Source organism: Oncorhynchus clarkii, chromosome 13 (genome assembly GCF_045791955.1).
Source record: "Oncorhynchus clarkii lewisi isolate Uvic-CL-2024 chromosome 13, UVic_Ocla_1.0, whole genome shotgun sequence".
NCBI classification, from domain to species: Eukaryota; Metazoa; Chordata; class Actinopteri; order Salmoniformes; family Salmonidae; genus Oncorhynchus; species Oncorhynchus clarkii.
In genome coordinates this window covers 37587590-37604887 of record NC_092159.1, presented here as the reverse complement: position 1 = coordinate 37604887, position 17298 = coordinate 37587590, and the positions used below count along the sequence as shown (strand labels likewise).

The 17298-nt window shown below is 47.2% G+C and overlaps 1 protein-coding gene across 2 annotated transcripts in view; it reads left to right on the top strand.

Annotated features, from left to right (window-relative positions):
- The window catches only part of LOC139364631 (1-phosphatidylinositol 4,5-bisphosphate phosphodiesterase delta-3-A-like), a 30411-nt gene that overhangs the window by 6211 nt on the left and 6902 nt on the right, over window positions 1-17298 (top strand). Inside the window, exons 1-8 of one of the 2 annotated variants that reach the window (XM_071101537.1) lie at window positions 11-133; window positions 3637-3804; window positions 11906-12134; window positions 13077-13206; window positions 14073-14298; window positions 14617-14818; window positions 14961-15105; window positions 15583-15735. In XM_071101537.1, the coding sequence (XP_070957638.1) occupies window positions 3666-3804; window positions 11906-12134; window positions 13077-13206; window positions 14073-14298; window positions 14617-14818; window positions 14961-15105; window positions 15583-15735 (1224 nt within the window). In that variant the 5' untranslated portion in view covers window positions 11-133; window positions 3637-3665. Of the gene's footprint in view, window positions 1-10; window positions 134-3636; window positions 3805-11905; window positions 12135-13076; window positions 13207-14072; window positions 14299-14616; window positions 14819-14960; window positions 15106-15582; window positions 15736-17298 lie in introns of those variants that run through there. The other variant, XM_071101536.1, reaches the window with a different exon arrangement.

Genomic DNA, 17298 nt, shown 5'->3' with positions numbered 1-17298 from the left:
AGAGCCCGAACTTGAACCTAATCGATCATCTCTGGGGAAAGCTAAAAATAGCTGTGCAGCAACGCTACCCATCCAACCTGACAGAGCTTGAGAGGATCTGCAAAGAAGAATGGAAGAAACACCCCAAATACAGGTGTGCCAAGCTTGTAGCGTCTTGATGCTGTATTCACTGCCAAAGGTGCTTCAACAGAGTAAAGGGTCTGAATACTTATGTAAATGTCATATTTCAGTTTTTTTTATTTTGAAAACGTTTATTTAGAATAAGGCTGTAATGTAACAAAATGTGGAAAAAGTCTAGGGGTCTGAATACATTCCAAATGCTCTATATTTCAAACAAATACATGTCTGTCATTGAACAATCCCATGCCATGATTAGATAGTGAAAAAAACATTTAATTTCTTTAAACATCAAAAGCTAATTTGTCAACATTTCTGAATATGGATATATGGCGGTTTATTGGTGTGATCTGAGAAAATCTGTGCCTTAATGTCAACCGTCTCTGTCTAGCAGCTCCGTTCTTTGATGTGCCCTTCTCTCCTTATCAGGGTTCAACGTTTTCCTTGGCTTCTGTCCCAGTCTGTGTCTGAGAGCATTGATTTGATTTGAGTTCAACACTGCTGTTTCGACCTCAGTTGGCTCATTTCTTACCTAGAATCAATACAACACGTCACCTAGGTTTACAGCAGGTCCCATGGGGTCCAGTACTTAGTTCCACAGACAGACATGGAGAACGAGAAAGATGATGTCTGAGACTGGGCTTGTGATTCTCCTGCATCAAATGTACTACATGTTGACCTATGTTTATCACAAATGAACGATCCCATGTTAGAATTGGTTCTCTGTTTTACCCCGAGACAACTGGCTGTGTCTCAGGGTATTGGGTCTAACAATGCCCAGAAATCTCCCTATCTATTCACTCTGTATCTTCGCCCTACTTATTTCAGAGTCTCCCCCTTCACTCCTTCTGCTGTTGTAATTATATATTTCCTTCTTCCGCTCTCCCTCTGTTCAGAACCCCCATCTTGTTGTGTGTTTGGTTTCACATGCCTTTTTTTTATCGTTGCTAGCCAGCCAGGTTGTTATGCTTGCCCAATTTGCTGGCCCAAAGTGCGTGTCAACAAAATTCTCCTCGGCGTGCCGTAGGAGCTGTGACGAACAGAGTACCCAGCTCATGGGCCTCCAAAGCCCCCTCTTTCTCCCCTCACACCCACACGTGCTTCATTACAGCAGTGTTACTGTATGGACAGGTCTCTCCTAGCATATAACATGTCTGTAATGCTGTTGTCAAGGTGAGGAGTGCTTGATACTAAAACTCTCGGCTCGGTTGGCAGTGGGGATATCCAGCATCCCTGAATTTGCATATGTACCCAGGTGCCCAGATTTTTCATACGTATTCCTGGATGGGGAGGTATAGGGACTGGACAGAGAAAAAAATCATAGGGTTGAGGTCAGTGAGGTGACAACAGTAGGTCCCAGGAATAATCATTTTACAGGCTCAAAAAGGGTTGGGGTTGGCGGTGTGAGGATGGGCAGAGCGAGAACACAGGTCAGTTAGGACAGCTTAGCATGGTCACTGACCCGCTGTTAATAGGGTCCTTGTGCTCAATGCTCAGCCTGTGGGAATTCCTGGCATGTGGGAACAGCTTGGTGACGGACTGTGTCAAAAACACGGTTGTTATGGGGAGGCTTGGGGTTGGGGAGGAGGGTGGTTCTCTTTGTGTTTGACCAACGGCTGGAGAGAGGGAGAGAGAGAGAGAGAGAGAGAGAGAGAGAGACGGCTGGGCTCAGTTTGCTTCCCCTCTTCTACTTAGGGGGAGAGGAATAGGGGGAGGGGAGTGGGTGAGAGCACTGAGCTGCTCATGGTGTACTGTCTCTCATAGCCCGCGTCTGCGACCCAAATGGCACCCTATTCCCTATAGTGCACTACTTTTTGGTACTACTATGGGACCGGTACAAAAGTAGTGCACTTTATCGTGAATAGAGGCCAGCTCTGGAAGCCTGTGAAGAGCTCAGTCAGAGACTGGCATGGCATTGGCAGTATAAAGAACTCTGAAAGGGATTTTAGCTGATTCAAGAGAAATAATAGATGAGGGCATCCATGGAAACAGTTTTTGAAATCAATCTTTGAGGGTATACTTGAGAGACTTAGAGAAGAGAGGGGGAAAGGGAGGGAGTTTGGGAGGACGGGAGAGAGTTTCTTTCAGAGCATTCCTTTTGAAATCCTCTTTTGTAGTTGAATACACAGTTGAACAGTAATACGAGGTCCCATTCACCTACTGCAGAGAACCAAAGAGGCATCCAACTGTCCGACGGGAGAAACAGAGAAAATACTCTCTCTTTTGTTTTCAGTAGTGTCTGAATGCAGTTCCAAGTACGCAATACCGTACACTTACAACGTGACGGTGCACGTCTTGTTACAGCTCTGCCTATATTTCCTCTCCATTTTCCATAGCTGTCTGTTTTACTCTGCTCTTAACATAGATGATAAAGCTGCTCAACATTTCTGATGTTGGTGGTTGGTTTTTCCTCTAAAAGGTCCCCTGTGACACGCACGTCAGGGATAGCAGGCTGTATCTGTGAATCGCATTAGTATTAAACAACCATTAGCAGAGAGAGGTTTCCCTGCCTAGATGAGCTGCTGCAACTCCAGACTGACTGACGAGCTAGTTATTTGTGACAATCTGTTCCTGCAGCTCTGTAAAACCCCTCATTTTCCTTGAAATCCCCCTTTCCAGTTCTCCGTTGGACTGCCTCTGGCCTGTGACGGAGATTAATCTTTGGAATACTGGCATTTGTTCCAAATCCTAGCATTCTACTTCCTCCTTTTGTTGTGCAGAGTTCCAAAAGTCTGGCTTATACCGCATGCTGCAAAGAACCATGGAAAATAAACGACGAGTTCTAACTCACAAAAGTTTGTCTCCTCTCAAGTCAGTAGATTCTGTGGTGACGTCCTGCTTCAGTAGCCTGAATGTCAACCCTGTTTCAGTGTTGCTCCTTTCAGGGGTTTGTATATAAAACAAAGTTTAGGCCCTAATTATGCGATCATGGCCTGTGTTTGTGTGTCAGGGCGGCGGTGCTTCCAAAGGAAGATGACTGCTGTATGTAGAAAGGTGAGTGAGTCATCCCTGGAACGCCCACTGGTGCCAAGCCCTAAAACACACAATACAACCACAGTAGAGATTTTGAAATGAGTTGTGCTTGACTGGTTTGTTAGCGTACCTGTTAATTTCCCCCAATAATAGCTCATAACCCTCCGTTTTCATCCTGACACGATATTGAGTGTTTATGAGTCCCTATACTACGAAATAAGCGTCGCAGTCATGTTACCGCAATAGCATGACGAGGGAAGGCCAAGAAGGAACACGGCTCATAGAATTCTACTGACATTTACGACAGGAGAGCAGACAGACTGAACTCTCAATGAACTGCCAGTGGAGCTTGGTGTGGATGGTCTAACATTGAATTCGACTAGAGTGAATGAAATAAGGACTTGGTGGGTGTGTTCAACAATGACACAGTGTCAGTGACATACTATATTACATCATACCGGAAAATTCAGTGATACTGCACGTTACCTTAAAGTGTGTACCAGTGTACTTGACTGTGTGTGTGTGTGTGTGTGTGTGTGTTTCCAGGGGTGCTGGATGATGAGGATGTCCGTGCGATGATGCACGGTTCCAACATGGTGAAGGTACGCTCCCAGAAGTGGCAGAAGAGCCGCAGCCTGCGTCTGCTGGAGGACGGGGTCACCGTGTGGTGTGAGTCCACCAAGAGCTCCCGCAAGGCCAAGGCACAACAGACCTGTGAGTATACAATGGGTGATGGAGGGGTGGAGGGAGGGGCCAGAAGGGGGGGGGGGGGGGGGGTTAGATGAGAGGAAAGGGGAGGTATGGGGAAGGAGGAAAGAAAAGAGAGGGATGGAAGAGGAGAAAAGAATAGGTATTGGGGTGGGGGAGAAAAAAGAGAGGTGTGGGTGAGGAGAAAAGGAGGCATAGGGGAAGAGAAGGAGAAAGGATAAGGGTGTGGATTAAGGGAAAGGGAGGGTAGAGGGTAGGTGTAGATTGAGAAGAAGGCTAGGGAGTGAGCAGAAAAGAAGAGAGGAGTGGGGATGGGGAGTGGTCACGAGAGGGGGATGTTTCTTTTTTTTTTTGATTATCAGGATCTGAGGATTTTGCAATAGTTGGAAAGGAAACTAAACCGATATCAGATTAGGAAAAGTAGCCTTGAATGAAGGGAAGGCTATATACAAGAACATAATCATGTATAAACAAACAAACAGGACTTCCACAACCCCACTCCCTTGTTGTAGTCTATTCAACCCTCCTCTTAGACCTGATTCAGTAGACTAATTTAGCCTGCTCTTTGTCCTAAGCCGTTTAGGCTTTTCATGTTGGCCAACAATAATGCCTTCTTGTCTACATTTCCCTTTAATTAATTAAAGGGATATTATGCTGTGAGCCAGGACGTAAGTCAGATGCTATAACCTGTGTAATTGTATGATACAGGTAACTGTTGGAATGGAAACACTTGAGTAAATGAGGGATACAAGGTATATTGAAAGCAGTTAACATCCCATCATGCTTAGGGTCATGTATAAAATGCTCAGTATGCCATTATTTTGCCTACCATGTCCCCGTAGGATGACAATACCCCCATCTGCAGGGAATGAGGTTTGATGAGCGTGAAAACGTTGTAAACCATATGCCATGGCCGTCTCAGACACCACATCTCAACCCAATTGAACACTTATGGGAGATTCTGGAGCGGCGCCTGAGACAGAGTATCCATCAACAAAACATAAACTGATGGAATTTCTCTTTTGAAGAATTGTGTTGTTATCCCTCCAATAGAGTTCCAGACACTTGTAGAATCCATGCCAATGTGCATTGAAGCTGTTCTGGCTCGTGGTGGACCAACGCCCTATTAACACGATTTATGTTGGTGTTTCCTTTATTTTTTGGCAGTGTCACCTGTAGTAATGCATCCATATAGTACACACAGAAACTCCAAACATGCTGAAGGTTCACATTGGCCACTGTTACAAAGAGGTATAAAAGCTGCATTAGAAACAGTGTACATGGACTTGTTATCCGTTAGCCTCAAGATATTGGCTTACCTCAGCTAGTTAATCTTTTGCAGGCAATGGGCCAATCAGAAAGGGAAGCAGGCACTTTATACTCTAATGATTACAATCCCCTTAAAGAAAAAGAGAGAAAATGTTGACAGTAATCCTAGATGTTTTGGCCCATTAAACTGTGGGACAGCTATTTCTAATCATAAACTTCTGACCGCTTCCCCTTTCTCACACACACACACACACACACACACACACACACACACACACACACACACACACACACACACACACACACACACACACACACACACACACACACACACACACACACACACACACACACACACACGCACACAAACAAACAAACACAGTTTTGTATTGCTATCCTTCTGGAGACCAAATAATTGATTTCCTTCCAAAATCCTATTTTCCCTAAACCCTAAATCTAACCTTAACCAAACCATACCCCTAACCTTAACCTTATGCTAAACCCTAAGCCTAACCTTAACCCCAAACCCCTAACCCTAAAACTATACCTAACTCCTAAACCTAACCGTAAACCCATAACCTGATTCTAACCCTAATTGTAAACCTAACCCCTAAGCCTAAAATAGCATTTATTTTTCTAATGGGGACCGGCAAAATGTCAAATGTTCCTTGATTTACTATTCTTGTGAGGACCTCTGGTACCCACAATGATAGTTAAACAAAAAAATACACACATTTGTTTTACTATCCTTGTGGGGAAGAAACAATTTATTCCCTTTCAAAATCCTATTTTCCTGGACCCCTAACCCCTAAACCTAAACATAACCCTAACTCCTAAACCTAACCCATAACCCTAATTCTAACCCTAATTTTAACCCTTAACCTAACCCCTAAGCCTAAAATAGCCTTTGACCTTGTGGGGACTGGCAAAATGTCCCCAATTGTGCTAACTTCCTTGTTTTGAAATCCTTGTGAGTTATGGTCCCCACAAGGATGGTAAAGCCAAAAACACACATACAAAGTTCAATGGTTTAAGGAGAGGGATAAGTGGGCAGCCGGTGAAGCACTTAGAGTCCTCAGGCCTCCTAAACCAATAGTACATCTCAGTATAGTTGAATTGGTCTACACCTACAGGGTTTGCACCTCTTGAAGTATCTCTCCGGTAAATGAGAGGCCATGGTTCTGGCTCCTCCATGTTCCATAGGACAAATATAGGGCTCCTTGGCCCTGACCATAGGGATCTGGTGGCACAGGCTAATTATTGTTGTTGGCGTGTGTGTGTGTGTGTGTGTGTGTGTGTGTGTGTGTGTGTGTGTGTGTGTGTGTGTGTGTGTGTGTGTGCACGCTGGTGTCAGATTATAGCTCTACCAAATGGGTAAACCTCTTTATGACTGCCAATTGCAGGGTTCGGCAGTGACGTGATAACCACTACTATCTTTGAGATTGTCATATAACGAGTTTAAACATGTCTCTGACACATATCATTTTACGAATTAGTGCTGGCGGTCCTTAGAGCTTTGGAGTTGCCTGAGTCAATCCGATTTTATTTTATTTTCATTTTCGAGTCGCACTGTACAAACATATTATATACTAGTGACCTAGATAACACACATGCAAACACACCCACCTACATCACAGACAAGTTTATGTCCACTCAATTCCAAAGTCCAGTTAACGAGTACAATGTTTAAGAGGTGTTTTGTGGCGGGTTATGAACGTCAAGGTCAAGCGAGTACATTCATCACGTCAACTCAGACAGCATAGAGCCACAGTGGTTCACTTCAAGTGGAACACAACACTTCCTTAATACCTTCTAACACCCACTAGTCTGAGTCTGATAGCACTGCTGCTAACCTAACACACCCTGGGCTGGGAGACAAGCTGAGGGGAAACGGTTAAGAATGGGATAATGCTGATGTAATTGCATGACCTCCTTGTAACGCTATCTTTCTCTCTACCTTCATCTCTTTCTTTCTTTTTTTCTTATCGCTCTTTTGCTCTCTTTTTTTCTCCTCTTTCTCTTTCACTTGTTGCACAATCCACCGACCCCTATGTCACTTCAGCAAGGATTATTCCTCGGTCATGGAATTCAGATTAGGTCCCAGGACTCTCCTATCGCTGTCCCTCAGGGACCCAGGAAGCACCCACTGCTGTGGGGAATGGATACGGCCAGAGCCATGTATTTAGAGAGTTGGGCCAATGCGGTTTCTGCATTATGATGCATTTACATGACTTGTTGTTGACATTTTTGCAAATGTATTAAAAATAAAGAACAAGAATACCTTTTTTACATAAGTATTCAGACCCTTTTCTATGAGACACGAAATTGAGCTCAGGTGTATCCTGTTTCCACTGAGCATCCTTGAGATGTTTCTACAACTTGATTGGATTCCACCTGTGGTAAATTAAAATGATTGAAAATAAAGGAGAGCCGCACACTTAAGGAGCTCTGATGCAAAAATGTAATATCCAACGTTTCGACAGCCAATCTGTCTTCATCAGGGTGTAATCACAAACACTGCGGGATGACTCGTTTATATAGTGTCAAAAGACACACAGGTGTCTGTAATCATGGCCAAGAGTGGCCTAATGTCATTGGTTAATTCTCAAATATTAAAATGGCATACAAAGAACAGCATACAAACAACAAATGGATAGCATACGATCATAAATTCATTTTAGACTACACAAACAATTACAATTACAATGGCAAAGTCACAATAATCACAAGAATGGCTTCAGATCAAAGTCTACGTTGAGACCGAAAGGAGCAAGGGTCTTTAAGTTAAAGATCCAGGCAGCCTCTCGTTTTAACAATAAATTATCAAGGTCACACCCTCTCCTAGGGAGGGTGACATGTTCCATGCCAATATAACGCAGAGCCGAAATCGAGTGGCCTGCCTCCAGAAAGTGGGCCGCAACTGGGTACGTCAAGTTCTTGCACCTAATGGTGCCACGATGCTCTGAGACACGTACTTTTAATTCGCGCTTTGTTTTACCCACATCATTTTTACCACAAGGGTGCCATTGCTTTGAGTAGCGGGTAGTTAGAACGCAAGAATGCGTCTTTTTGCGAGACTGACCTTGAAAAAGGTCATGTTTTGAATTTTCTCAATGGCAATATTAATCTGATCATTTTTGTACCCCCTCTCCTTGAACTTTCTTTGCGTCTCAGCCATATTTCTGTCGAAATCTGATCATTTTTTTGCAAATTCTTTTGATTCGACAGAATTGGCTGTAGGGCAAACTATTTTTCAAGGGAAGTGGGTGACAACTGTCAGCCCTCAACAAACTGTTATGATCAGTAGGTTTCCTGTAAAACCTGCTCTTTACAGGAAACCTACTGATTGTGACTTTGCCAATGTAATTGTTTGTAAGCTTGTGTAGTCTAAAATGAATTTATGATCATATGCTATCCATTTGTTTTTTGTATTTTCAAGTTTTCTACTCCGCTAGCCAGCACCTCGCCTAAATAGGTGAGCTTTTCTTTTTCTTCTAAATTCAATTGATTGGACATGATTTGGAAAGGCTCACACCTGTCTATATAAGGTCCCACGGTTGACAGTGCATGTCGGAGCAAAAACCAAGCCATCATGAGGTCGAAGGAATTGTCCGTACAGCTCTGAGACAGGATTGTGTCGCGGCACAGATCTGGGGAAGGGTACCAAAAATTGTCTGCAGCATTGAATGTCCCCAAGAACACAGTGGGCTCCATCAATCTTAAACTGAAGAAGTTTGGAACCACTAAGACTCTTCATAGAGCTGGCCACCCGTCCAAACTGAGCAATCAGGGGAGAAGGGCCTTGATCGGGGAGGTGACCAAGAACCTGATGGTCACTCTGACAGAGCTCCAGAGTTCCTCTGTGGAGATGGGAGACACTTCCAGAAGGACATCCATCTCTGCAGCGCTCCACCAATCAGGCCTATAGTATCCAGACGGAAGCCACTCCTGTAAAAGGCACATGACAGCCCGCTTGGAATTTGCCAAAAGGCACCTAAAGACTCTCAGACCATGAGAAACAAGATTCTCTGGTCTGATGAAACCAAGATTGAACTCTTTGCCTGAATGCCAAGCATCATGTGTGGAGGAAACTTGCCACCATCCCTACGGTGAAGCATGGTGGTAGCAGCATCATGCTGTGGAGGTGTTTTTCAGTGGCAGGGACTGGGAGACTAGTCAGGATTGAGGCAAAGATGAACGGAGCAAAGTACAGAGAGGTCCTTGATGAAAACCTGCTCCAGAGCACCACTGGAGGATGTGTTTAGGGTTAGGGGTTCTCTCTTTTCTGGAGAGACCTGAAAATAGCTGTGCAGCAACGCTCCCCATCCAACCTGACAGAGCTTGAGAGGATCTGCAGAGAAGAATGGGAGAAACACCCCAAATACAGGTGTGCCAAGCTTGCAGCATTTAATACCCAAGAAGACTCGAGGCTGTAATCACTGCCAAAGGTGATTCAACAAAGTACTGAGTAAAGTGTCTGAATACTTATGTAAATGTGCTATTTTCAAAATTTTTAAAGATTTATTAAAACCTTATTATTGTGTGTAGTATTTAATCAATGTTATAATAAGGCTGTAACCTAACAAAATTTGGAAAAAGTCAAGTGGTCTGAATACTTTCCAAATGCGCTGTATGTCTCTGGATAAGGCCTCACCCTACAGCAGGGTGAGAGGCCAGGTGGTTGGTGTGGGAGGTCAGGGGTTGTGATGTCGTCTTCCCCCAACCGGGCCACAGTTAGAGCAGAACAACGACAAAGGCAGGCTGACCACTTCAGCAGACAGCTACTGATAACACAAAAGTGGCTGCGTCGAAGGACATATGCATGCTCATTAACATACGCACGCATGCAGACACACACACACACACACACACACACACACACACACACACACACACACACACACACACACACACACACACACACACACTGACTACAGGTGGTCTCAAGCATGATCCCCTCTGTTCAGATGGGCTTTAGAGAATATGCACCGCACTTAACACTTTGGCTGTGCCAGTCTCCCACACACACACACACACCACACTTCCCCCTACTCTCCGCATTGAAATGTCATGGAGCGATGGGCAGGAATGTGTCAGCGATTTTGAGGAGGTGGAGAGGCGAGGGCTGTTCAGCAGAAAGAGGCCGTTGACAGTTGTCTAGGGGCTGATCCCAGTGTAGAAAGGCACTGCTATATGTACTTAAATAACCAACTGACTGATTTGAAAGCTACTCCACAAACCCAACCACAATTCCAGCTATTTAATTAATGAAGGGATATGGGGTTTGTCGTTGTGGTGGAGCTAGTCTTATGTTTGAAACCTTCACCAGGCTCTGTTCTGGATGTGTTGCAGGGAGGGTAATGGGGTAGTAGGCTGGTGTTGTGTTGCTGGGCAGAGGGTCAGCCATCACGTGTAAAGCCCCCCCCCCCCGACAGGTTTTTACCACATGTTACTGTTATAAATAAGAGCTGAAATACATGCTCATCTCTCTAGAAGTCAACAAGAGCTGAAATACATGCTCATCTCTCTAGAAGTCAACGAGAGCTGAAATACATGCTCATCTCTCTAGAAGTCAACGAGAGCTGAAATACATGCTAATCTATCTAGAAGTCAACGAGAGCTGAAAGACATGCTCATCTCTCTAGAAGTCAACGAGAGCTGAAATACATGCTCATCTCTCTAGAAGTCAACGAGAGCTGAAATACATGCTCATCTCTCTAGAAGTCAACGAGAGCTGAAATACATGCTAATCTCTCTAGAAGTCAACGAGAGCTGAAATACATGCTCATCTCTCTAGAAGTCAACGAGAGCTGAAATACATGCTCATCTCTCTAGAAGTCAACGAGAGCTGAAATACATGCTCATCTCTCTAGAAGTCAACGAGAGCTGAAATACAGGCTCATCTCTCTAGAAGTCAACGAAAGCTGAAATACATGCTCATCTCTCTAGAAGTCAACGAGAGCTGAAATACATGCTCATCTCTCTAGAAGTCAACGAGAGCTGAAATACATGCTCATCTCTCTAGAAGTCAACGAGAGCTGAAATACATGCTAATCTCTCTAGAAGTCAACGAGAGCTGAAATACATGCTAATCTCTCATAGAAGTCAACGAGAGCTGAAATACATGCTCATCTCTCTAGAAGTCAACGAGAGCTGAAATACATGCTCATCTCTCTAGAAGTCAACGAGGGCTGAAATACATGCTAATCTCTCTAGAAGTCAACGAGAGCTGAAATACATGCTAATCTCTCTAGAAGTCAACGAGAGCTGAAATACATGCTCATCTCTCTAGAAGTCAACGAGAGCTGAAATACATGCTAATCTCTCTAGAAGTCAACGAGAGCAGAAATACATGCTAATCTCTCTAGAAGTCAATGAGACGGTGTTCTTCTTTCTTCCCTTATCTCTTTACACACACACAAACACGTCATGGCATTGGGCCAAAGGTCCTGCCAACACTTGAGTGTCAGTTTGACGGCTGTGCCCTGAGTGTCGTGGCGTTGCTGGTTAAATTTGGACCTTGTCATAAAGACGAATGTAGGCCTGAGTCGTAAACATATTCTGCTGACGCAGGTCTGTGTCTGTACAAGTCGTATTATTTAAGAGCCAAATCAGGACCCCAGCACCGAGATGCCATGTCACACTGCTACGTGGGTGTTACCACACTCCCCCTAAAGTTCACGACCTTTCAGCCCCCGAACCACCCTTCAAGTTCCACTTGTTTTGTTGCCCCGTTTGTATTCGGCTTATTCTTACAACCAGATTGATACAACTACTCTCTCTGTTTCTCCCACCGTCTCCTCTCCCACCTTCCCTCCCCCACCTCTCTCTGTGCCAGTCTCGGTCACAGAGGTGGAGTGTGTGCGTGAGGGCTGCCAGTCTGAGGCTCTGCGGAGACTATCCGGGTCGGTACCAGAGAATCAGTGCTTCACGGTGGTGTTCAGAGGAGCCAGGAAGAGTTTGGACCTCCTCTGCCCCTGTGAGGAGGAGGCGAGGCACTGGGTCCGAGGGATACGCACGCTGAAGGAGCGTGTGGCCAACATGACCCAGAAGGAGAAACTGGACCAATATCCTTTACCCCCCCCCCCCCCTGTGGGCCTTTGCTGCGCTGTGCCAGGCTGCCAGCCTTCGACCCAAAGTAAATATAGTACAGGCTGGGCAGCCAGGATCGCTATGGTGACTGACTCTGAACATAACACTGTCACATGCACCATCCCGCATCCACAGCATACCTAAGATGTGCAGCAATGGCCCAGCAAAAAGCAGCATCTAAATATAGTCTGACTATCCTGTCAAACATGATCCCTGGTATAGCCGCTGGGTCGTTTGCGACACAGGTGCACGACAGACACACTTGTGTTAAACGCAAAGCCAGATCTTGAGAGCAGATCGAGCAGTAGGTGCTCTGGGACATGTCCAGGCTAGTGCCGTGGCTTGTAATTGGGTAAGATTTGAGGTGCGGTTTTACACTGGCATGTCCCAGCAGTGTTTGCGGTAGATTGATCAAGACCATCCTTGCAAAAAGCTCTTATTGTTGTGTGTGTGTGTGTCCTGGAAGAGGGAGGTGTCATATAGTCTCCTCTCTCTACGTCAGCCCTGTGTTCTATTCCATTAGAGGCCTTGGAGGAGGCTTTAAGTGTTTTGACTTCAGATGAATGTTGGCACAACAGGACATGTGTATCTACAGCCAACACACATCTGAATCATAGGCTGGGGTGTATATTCCATTTCAATTCCTGGTAGTTGAATTAGACACTTATCCTCCTCTGAACGGTTGGTTACACAATTGATTCCTGGATTGCTGTGAATTATGAAATTATGCACTTCACCCTTACCCATAGTTGGATGTGGGCTGTAATGTGCTTACATATGCATGTGCTTCAGCCCTGCCTGTAGATGTGTTTTGTGTCTATACATACTGTATATACCATAGATTGTACTTTTAAGGATGTGTTTAGGGTTAGAGGTTCGGAATGCTCCCCTGGTTGCTCTCCTTAACCCCCCCACACCTGGATCCGTGGCTACCTGAGACGGGCTGATGAGAACGACGATGGGAAGATGAGTTACGACGAGGTCAAACGCTTGCTGCAGATGATCAACATAGACCTGAATGAACAGTACGCGCGCTCGCTATTCAAGGTGAGCACACACTGTATGTGTGTGTGTGTGTGCAGCATTCAGTATGCTTGTACGTTAATGTGTACAGACCTTGACTGCATGGGTGTGCGTATGTGCCTGAGCGAGATGTTGTTGTTGTTGGTTGAAGGCCATTGTTTACTCAGTATGCTGTGGAGTAGATTGGGGCTGCGTTTCGCTCTCACACTGGAGTCTGTGTTCAATTACCAACCCAGTGGCAAGCCAACTAGCAGGCCCCTCGCTCTCTTTCTCACACTCACTCACTCACTCACTCATTCTCTCTCTCTCCTGCCCTCTTCTCTCTGCTGCTGTCTGTCTTTCTCCCCAGACGGTCTCGTCCTTCCCCGTCCTCCCCCTCTCTTTCAGGCAGCCAGTCATTTCTCCATCGTTGAGGATTACCGCTAGCTACGTCTCTCAGCTCCCCTCTCCCTTAATGTCCAGTTGTTTTCCTGCTCCTCCCTTCACCATGTGATTCCTTCTCCAACCCTGCCCGTCCATCTCCTCAGAGACTGAATATCAAACCAACTGCAGTGCAGTATGTTTGTCGATAGGGTATGAATTATGGGAGTGGACGGAGTTGCTGGCCACTCCCATAGCAAATCAGTGCGCGCCCATAGATTTGATCATATGTACATGGCTCACCTATGAGAATTGAAGATGTTAACTTTGATCCAGCCCTCTGTTTTTAGGGAAGCGCTTTGAAAATGTGTGGAGGGGTGTGTGTTTTAATCAGAACAACCCTAACGAAGGTCTCTCTGTCTGTCCGTTCGCCCATCTGTCTCTTTGTCCCTCCCTCTCCTCTGTCTGTCTGTCTGTCCCTCCTCCTCCTCTATCCGTCCTTCTGTCCCTCTCCTCCGTCCCTCTCTCAGAAAGCTGACCGGTCGTGCGACGGCCGTCTGGACCACGTAGAGATCGAGGAGTTCTGCAGGGAGCTGATGAGGCGTCCGGAGCTGGACGCGGTGTTCAGACACTACTCTGGTAACGGCTGTGTTCTGTCCACCGCTGAGCTGAGAGACTTCCTGGGAGACCAGGGGGAGGACGCGTCACTGATCCATGCTCAGAGCCTCATCCGCACCTACGAGCTCAACGACTGGGGTAGGCCCGAAGAAACACTTGAACAAAATTTTAGCCTTGGATTTTTATGACCTTACGTTTGACATTTTAGTCATTTACAGTAGTGAGTGCATACATTTTCATACATTTTCAAACATTTTTTTCATACTGCATTCCTTACATTCACTGTGCTTATATTTATCTGAATGTTTTAATGTTTTTATATTTGACATATTTAATTGCCGCAAATTCAGGGTCCGTTCCTCCCTTGACTTTATCTTCACACAATCGCATGATGATACCTGTCTATTCCTGTTCATAAAAAGGTTGGATGGTTTGATGTGCCCCTCCTCCCTGCAGCCCAGAACAACCAGTTCATGACCCAGAATGGTTTCACCATGTACATGCTGTCCCAGGAGAACGATGTGTTTAACCCCGACCACGCCAGGGTGCACCAGGACATGACCAGACCTCTGGCCCACTACTTCATCTCATCCTCACACAACACCTACCTCACCAAGGACCAGGTCACCAGCGCCAGCAGCGCCGAGCCATACATCAGGTAATAAAATATGCACGTGCGCACACACAAACACACACATGCGCATTAGACACACACACACAAACACACATGTACATATGCATACACACAGGCATACACACACACACACACACACACTAAGAATATGTACTGTGTGAATCAGAGCTCTGAACCAGGGCTGTCGCTGTGTGGAGCTGGATTGTTGGGACGGGGACAAAGGAGAGCCTGTCATCTACCATGGACACACCCTTACTTCTAAGGTGCCCTTCAAAGAGGTAATCGAGACCATCGCCCAGTATGCCTTCAAGGTGAGTAACATTTCCTTTTAAATTACAACGAAGAATATACCCCCCTAAAAAAGTGAGCACACCTGACCTGTGAGACCCTTAGTGGGTTGTGGGGATGATGGACACATGGTTGTGTGATTTATAGGGAGGCCAAATGTTTCACCTTAACCGTCATTCCCTATATGTCTTCCATATGTGACTGTTTATGGAAAGCAAAGTATTCCTCATCAAAACAAAATAGATTTAACAAGTAAATAGCAGCAGGCCAGTGGGAAGAAAACAAATCTAGACAGTTGACTTTCTGCCTTTGCCAACGTTCAGTTCAAGCTACAGTCATGGTCTTGGCTCCGAGTCTAATAAGACTAGACTGTTGTCCAACAGCTTCTTGGCCTCAGTGTAGTCCAGAATAAACCCTGGCTTATTACCTAATGAGCTTATGGTTTCTCTTACATTTTAATGAGTGGTCTCTTATGAACCAACCCTTGTGTTTTCCCATAGGCCTCCCCGTACCCCCTGATCCTGTCCCTTGAGAACCACTGTACGGTGGAGCAGCAGACAGTCATGGCCAGGCACCTGCGCACCATCCTGGGCAAGAGGCTGCTCACCAAGCCCCTCAACGACCAGACTCTGAAGGACCTGCCCTCTCCTGAGGTACGACACACACCCCTGTCCCGAGCTCTCTACTCACCCCCTGTCCCCAGCTCTCTACTCACCTCCTGTCCCCAGCTCTCTACTCACCCCTGACCCCAGCTCTCTAGGACACACACCCCTGTCCCCAGCTTTCTACTCACCCCCTGTCCCCAGCTCTCTACTCGCCCCCTGTCCCCAGCTCTCTAGGACACACACCCCTGTCCCCAGCTCTCTACTCACCTCCTGTCCCCAGCTCTCTACGTACCCCTGACCCCAGCTCTCTAGGACACACACCTCTGTCCCCAGCTCTCTACTCACCTCCTGTCCCCAGCTCTCTACTCACCCCCTGTCCCCAGCCCCCCCCCCCCTGTCCCCAGCTCTCTACTCACCCCCTGTCCCCAGCTCTCTACTCACCCCCTGTCCCCAGCTCTCTACTCACCCCGGTCCCCAGCTCTCTAGGACACACACCCCTGTCCCCAGCTCTCTACTCACCCCCTGTCCCTAGCTCTCTAGGACACACACCCCTGTCCCCAGCTCTCTACTCACCCCTGACTCCAGCTCTCTACTCACCCCCTGTCCCCAGCTCTCTAGGACACACTCCCCTGTCCCCAGCTCTCTACTCACACCCTGTCCCCAGCTCTCTACTCACCCCTGACCCCAGCTCCCTACTCACCCCTGTCCCCAGCTCTCTACTCACCCCCTGTCCCCAGCTCTCTACGTACCCCCTGTCCCCAGCTCCCCCCCCCTGTCCCCAGCTCTCTACTCACCCCCTGTCCCCAGCTCTCTACTCACCCCCTGTCCCCAGCTCTCTACTCACCCCGGTCCCCAGCTCTCTAGGTCACACACCCCTGTCCCCAGCTCTCTACTCACCCCCTGTCCCCAGCTCTCTACTCACCCCCTGTCCCCAGCTCTCTAGGACACACACCCCTGTCCCCAGCTCTCTACTCACCCCCTGTCCCCAGCTCTCTACTCACCCCCTGTCCCCAGCTCTCTACTCACCCCCTGTCCCCAGCTCTCTAGGACACACACCCCTGTCCCCAGCTCTCTAGGACACACACCCCTGTCCCCAGCTCTCTACTCACCCCTGACCCCAGCTCCCTACTCACCCCTCTCCCCAGCTCTCTACTCACCCCCTGTCCCCAGCTCTCTACGTACCCCCTGTCCCCAGCCCCCCCCCCCCTGTCCCCAGCTCTCTACTCACCCCCTGTCCCCAGCTCTCTACTCACCCCCTGTCCCCAGCTCTCTACTCACCCCGGTCCCCAGCTCTCTAGGACACACACCCCTGTCCCCAGCTCTCTACTCACCCCCTGTCCCCAGCTCTCTAGGACACACACCCCTGTCCCCAGCTCTCTACTCACACCCTGTCCCCAGCTCTCTACTCACCCCTGACCCCAGCTCCCTACTCACCCCTGTCCCCAGCTCTCTACTCACCCCCTGTCCCCAGCTCTCTACGTACCCCCTGTCCCCAGCTCTCTACTCACCCCCTGTCCCCAGCTCTCTAGGACACTCAGCCCTGTCCCCAGCTCTCTAGGACACACACCCCTCTCCCCAGCTCTCTAGGACACACACCCCTGTCCCCAGCTC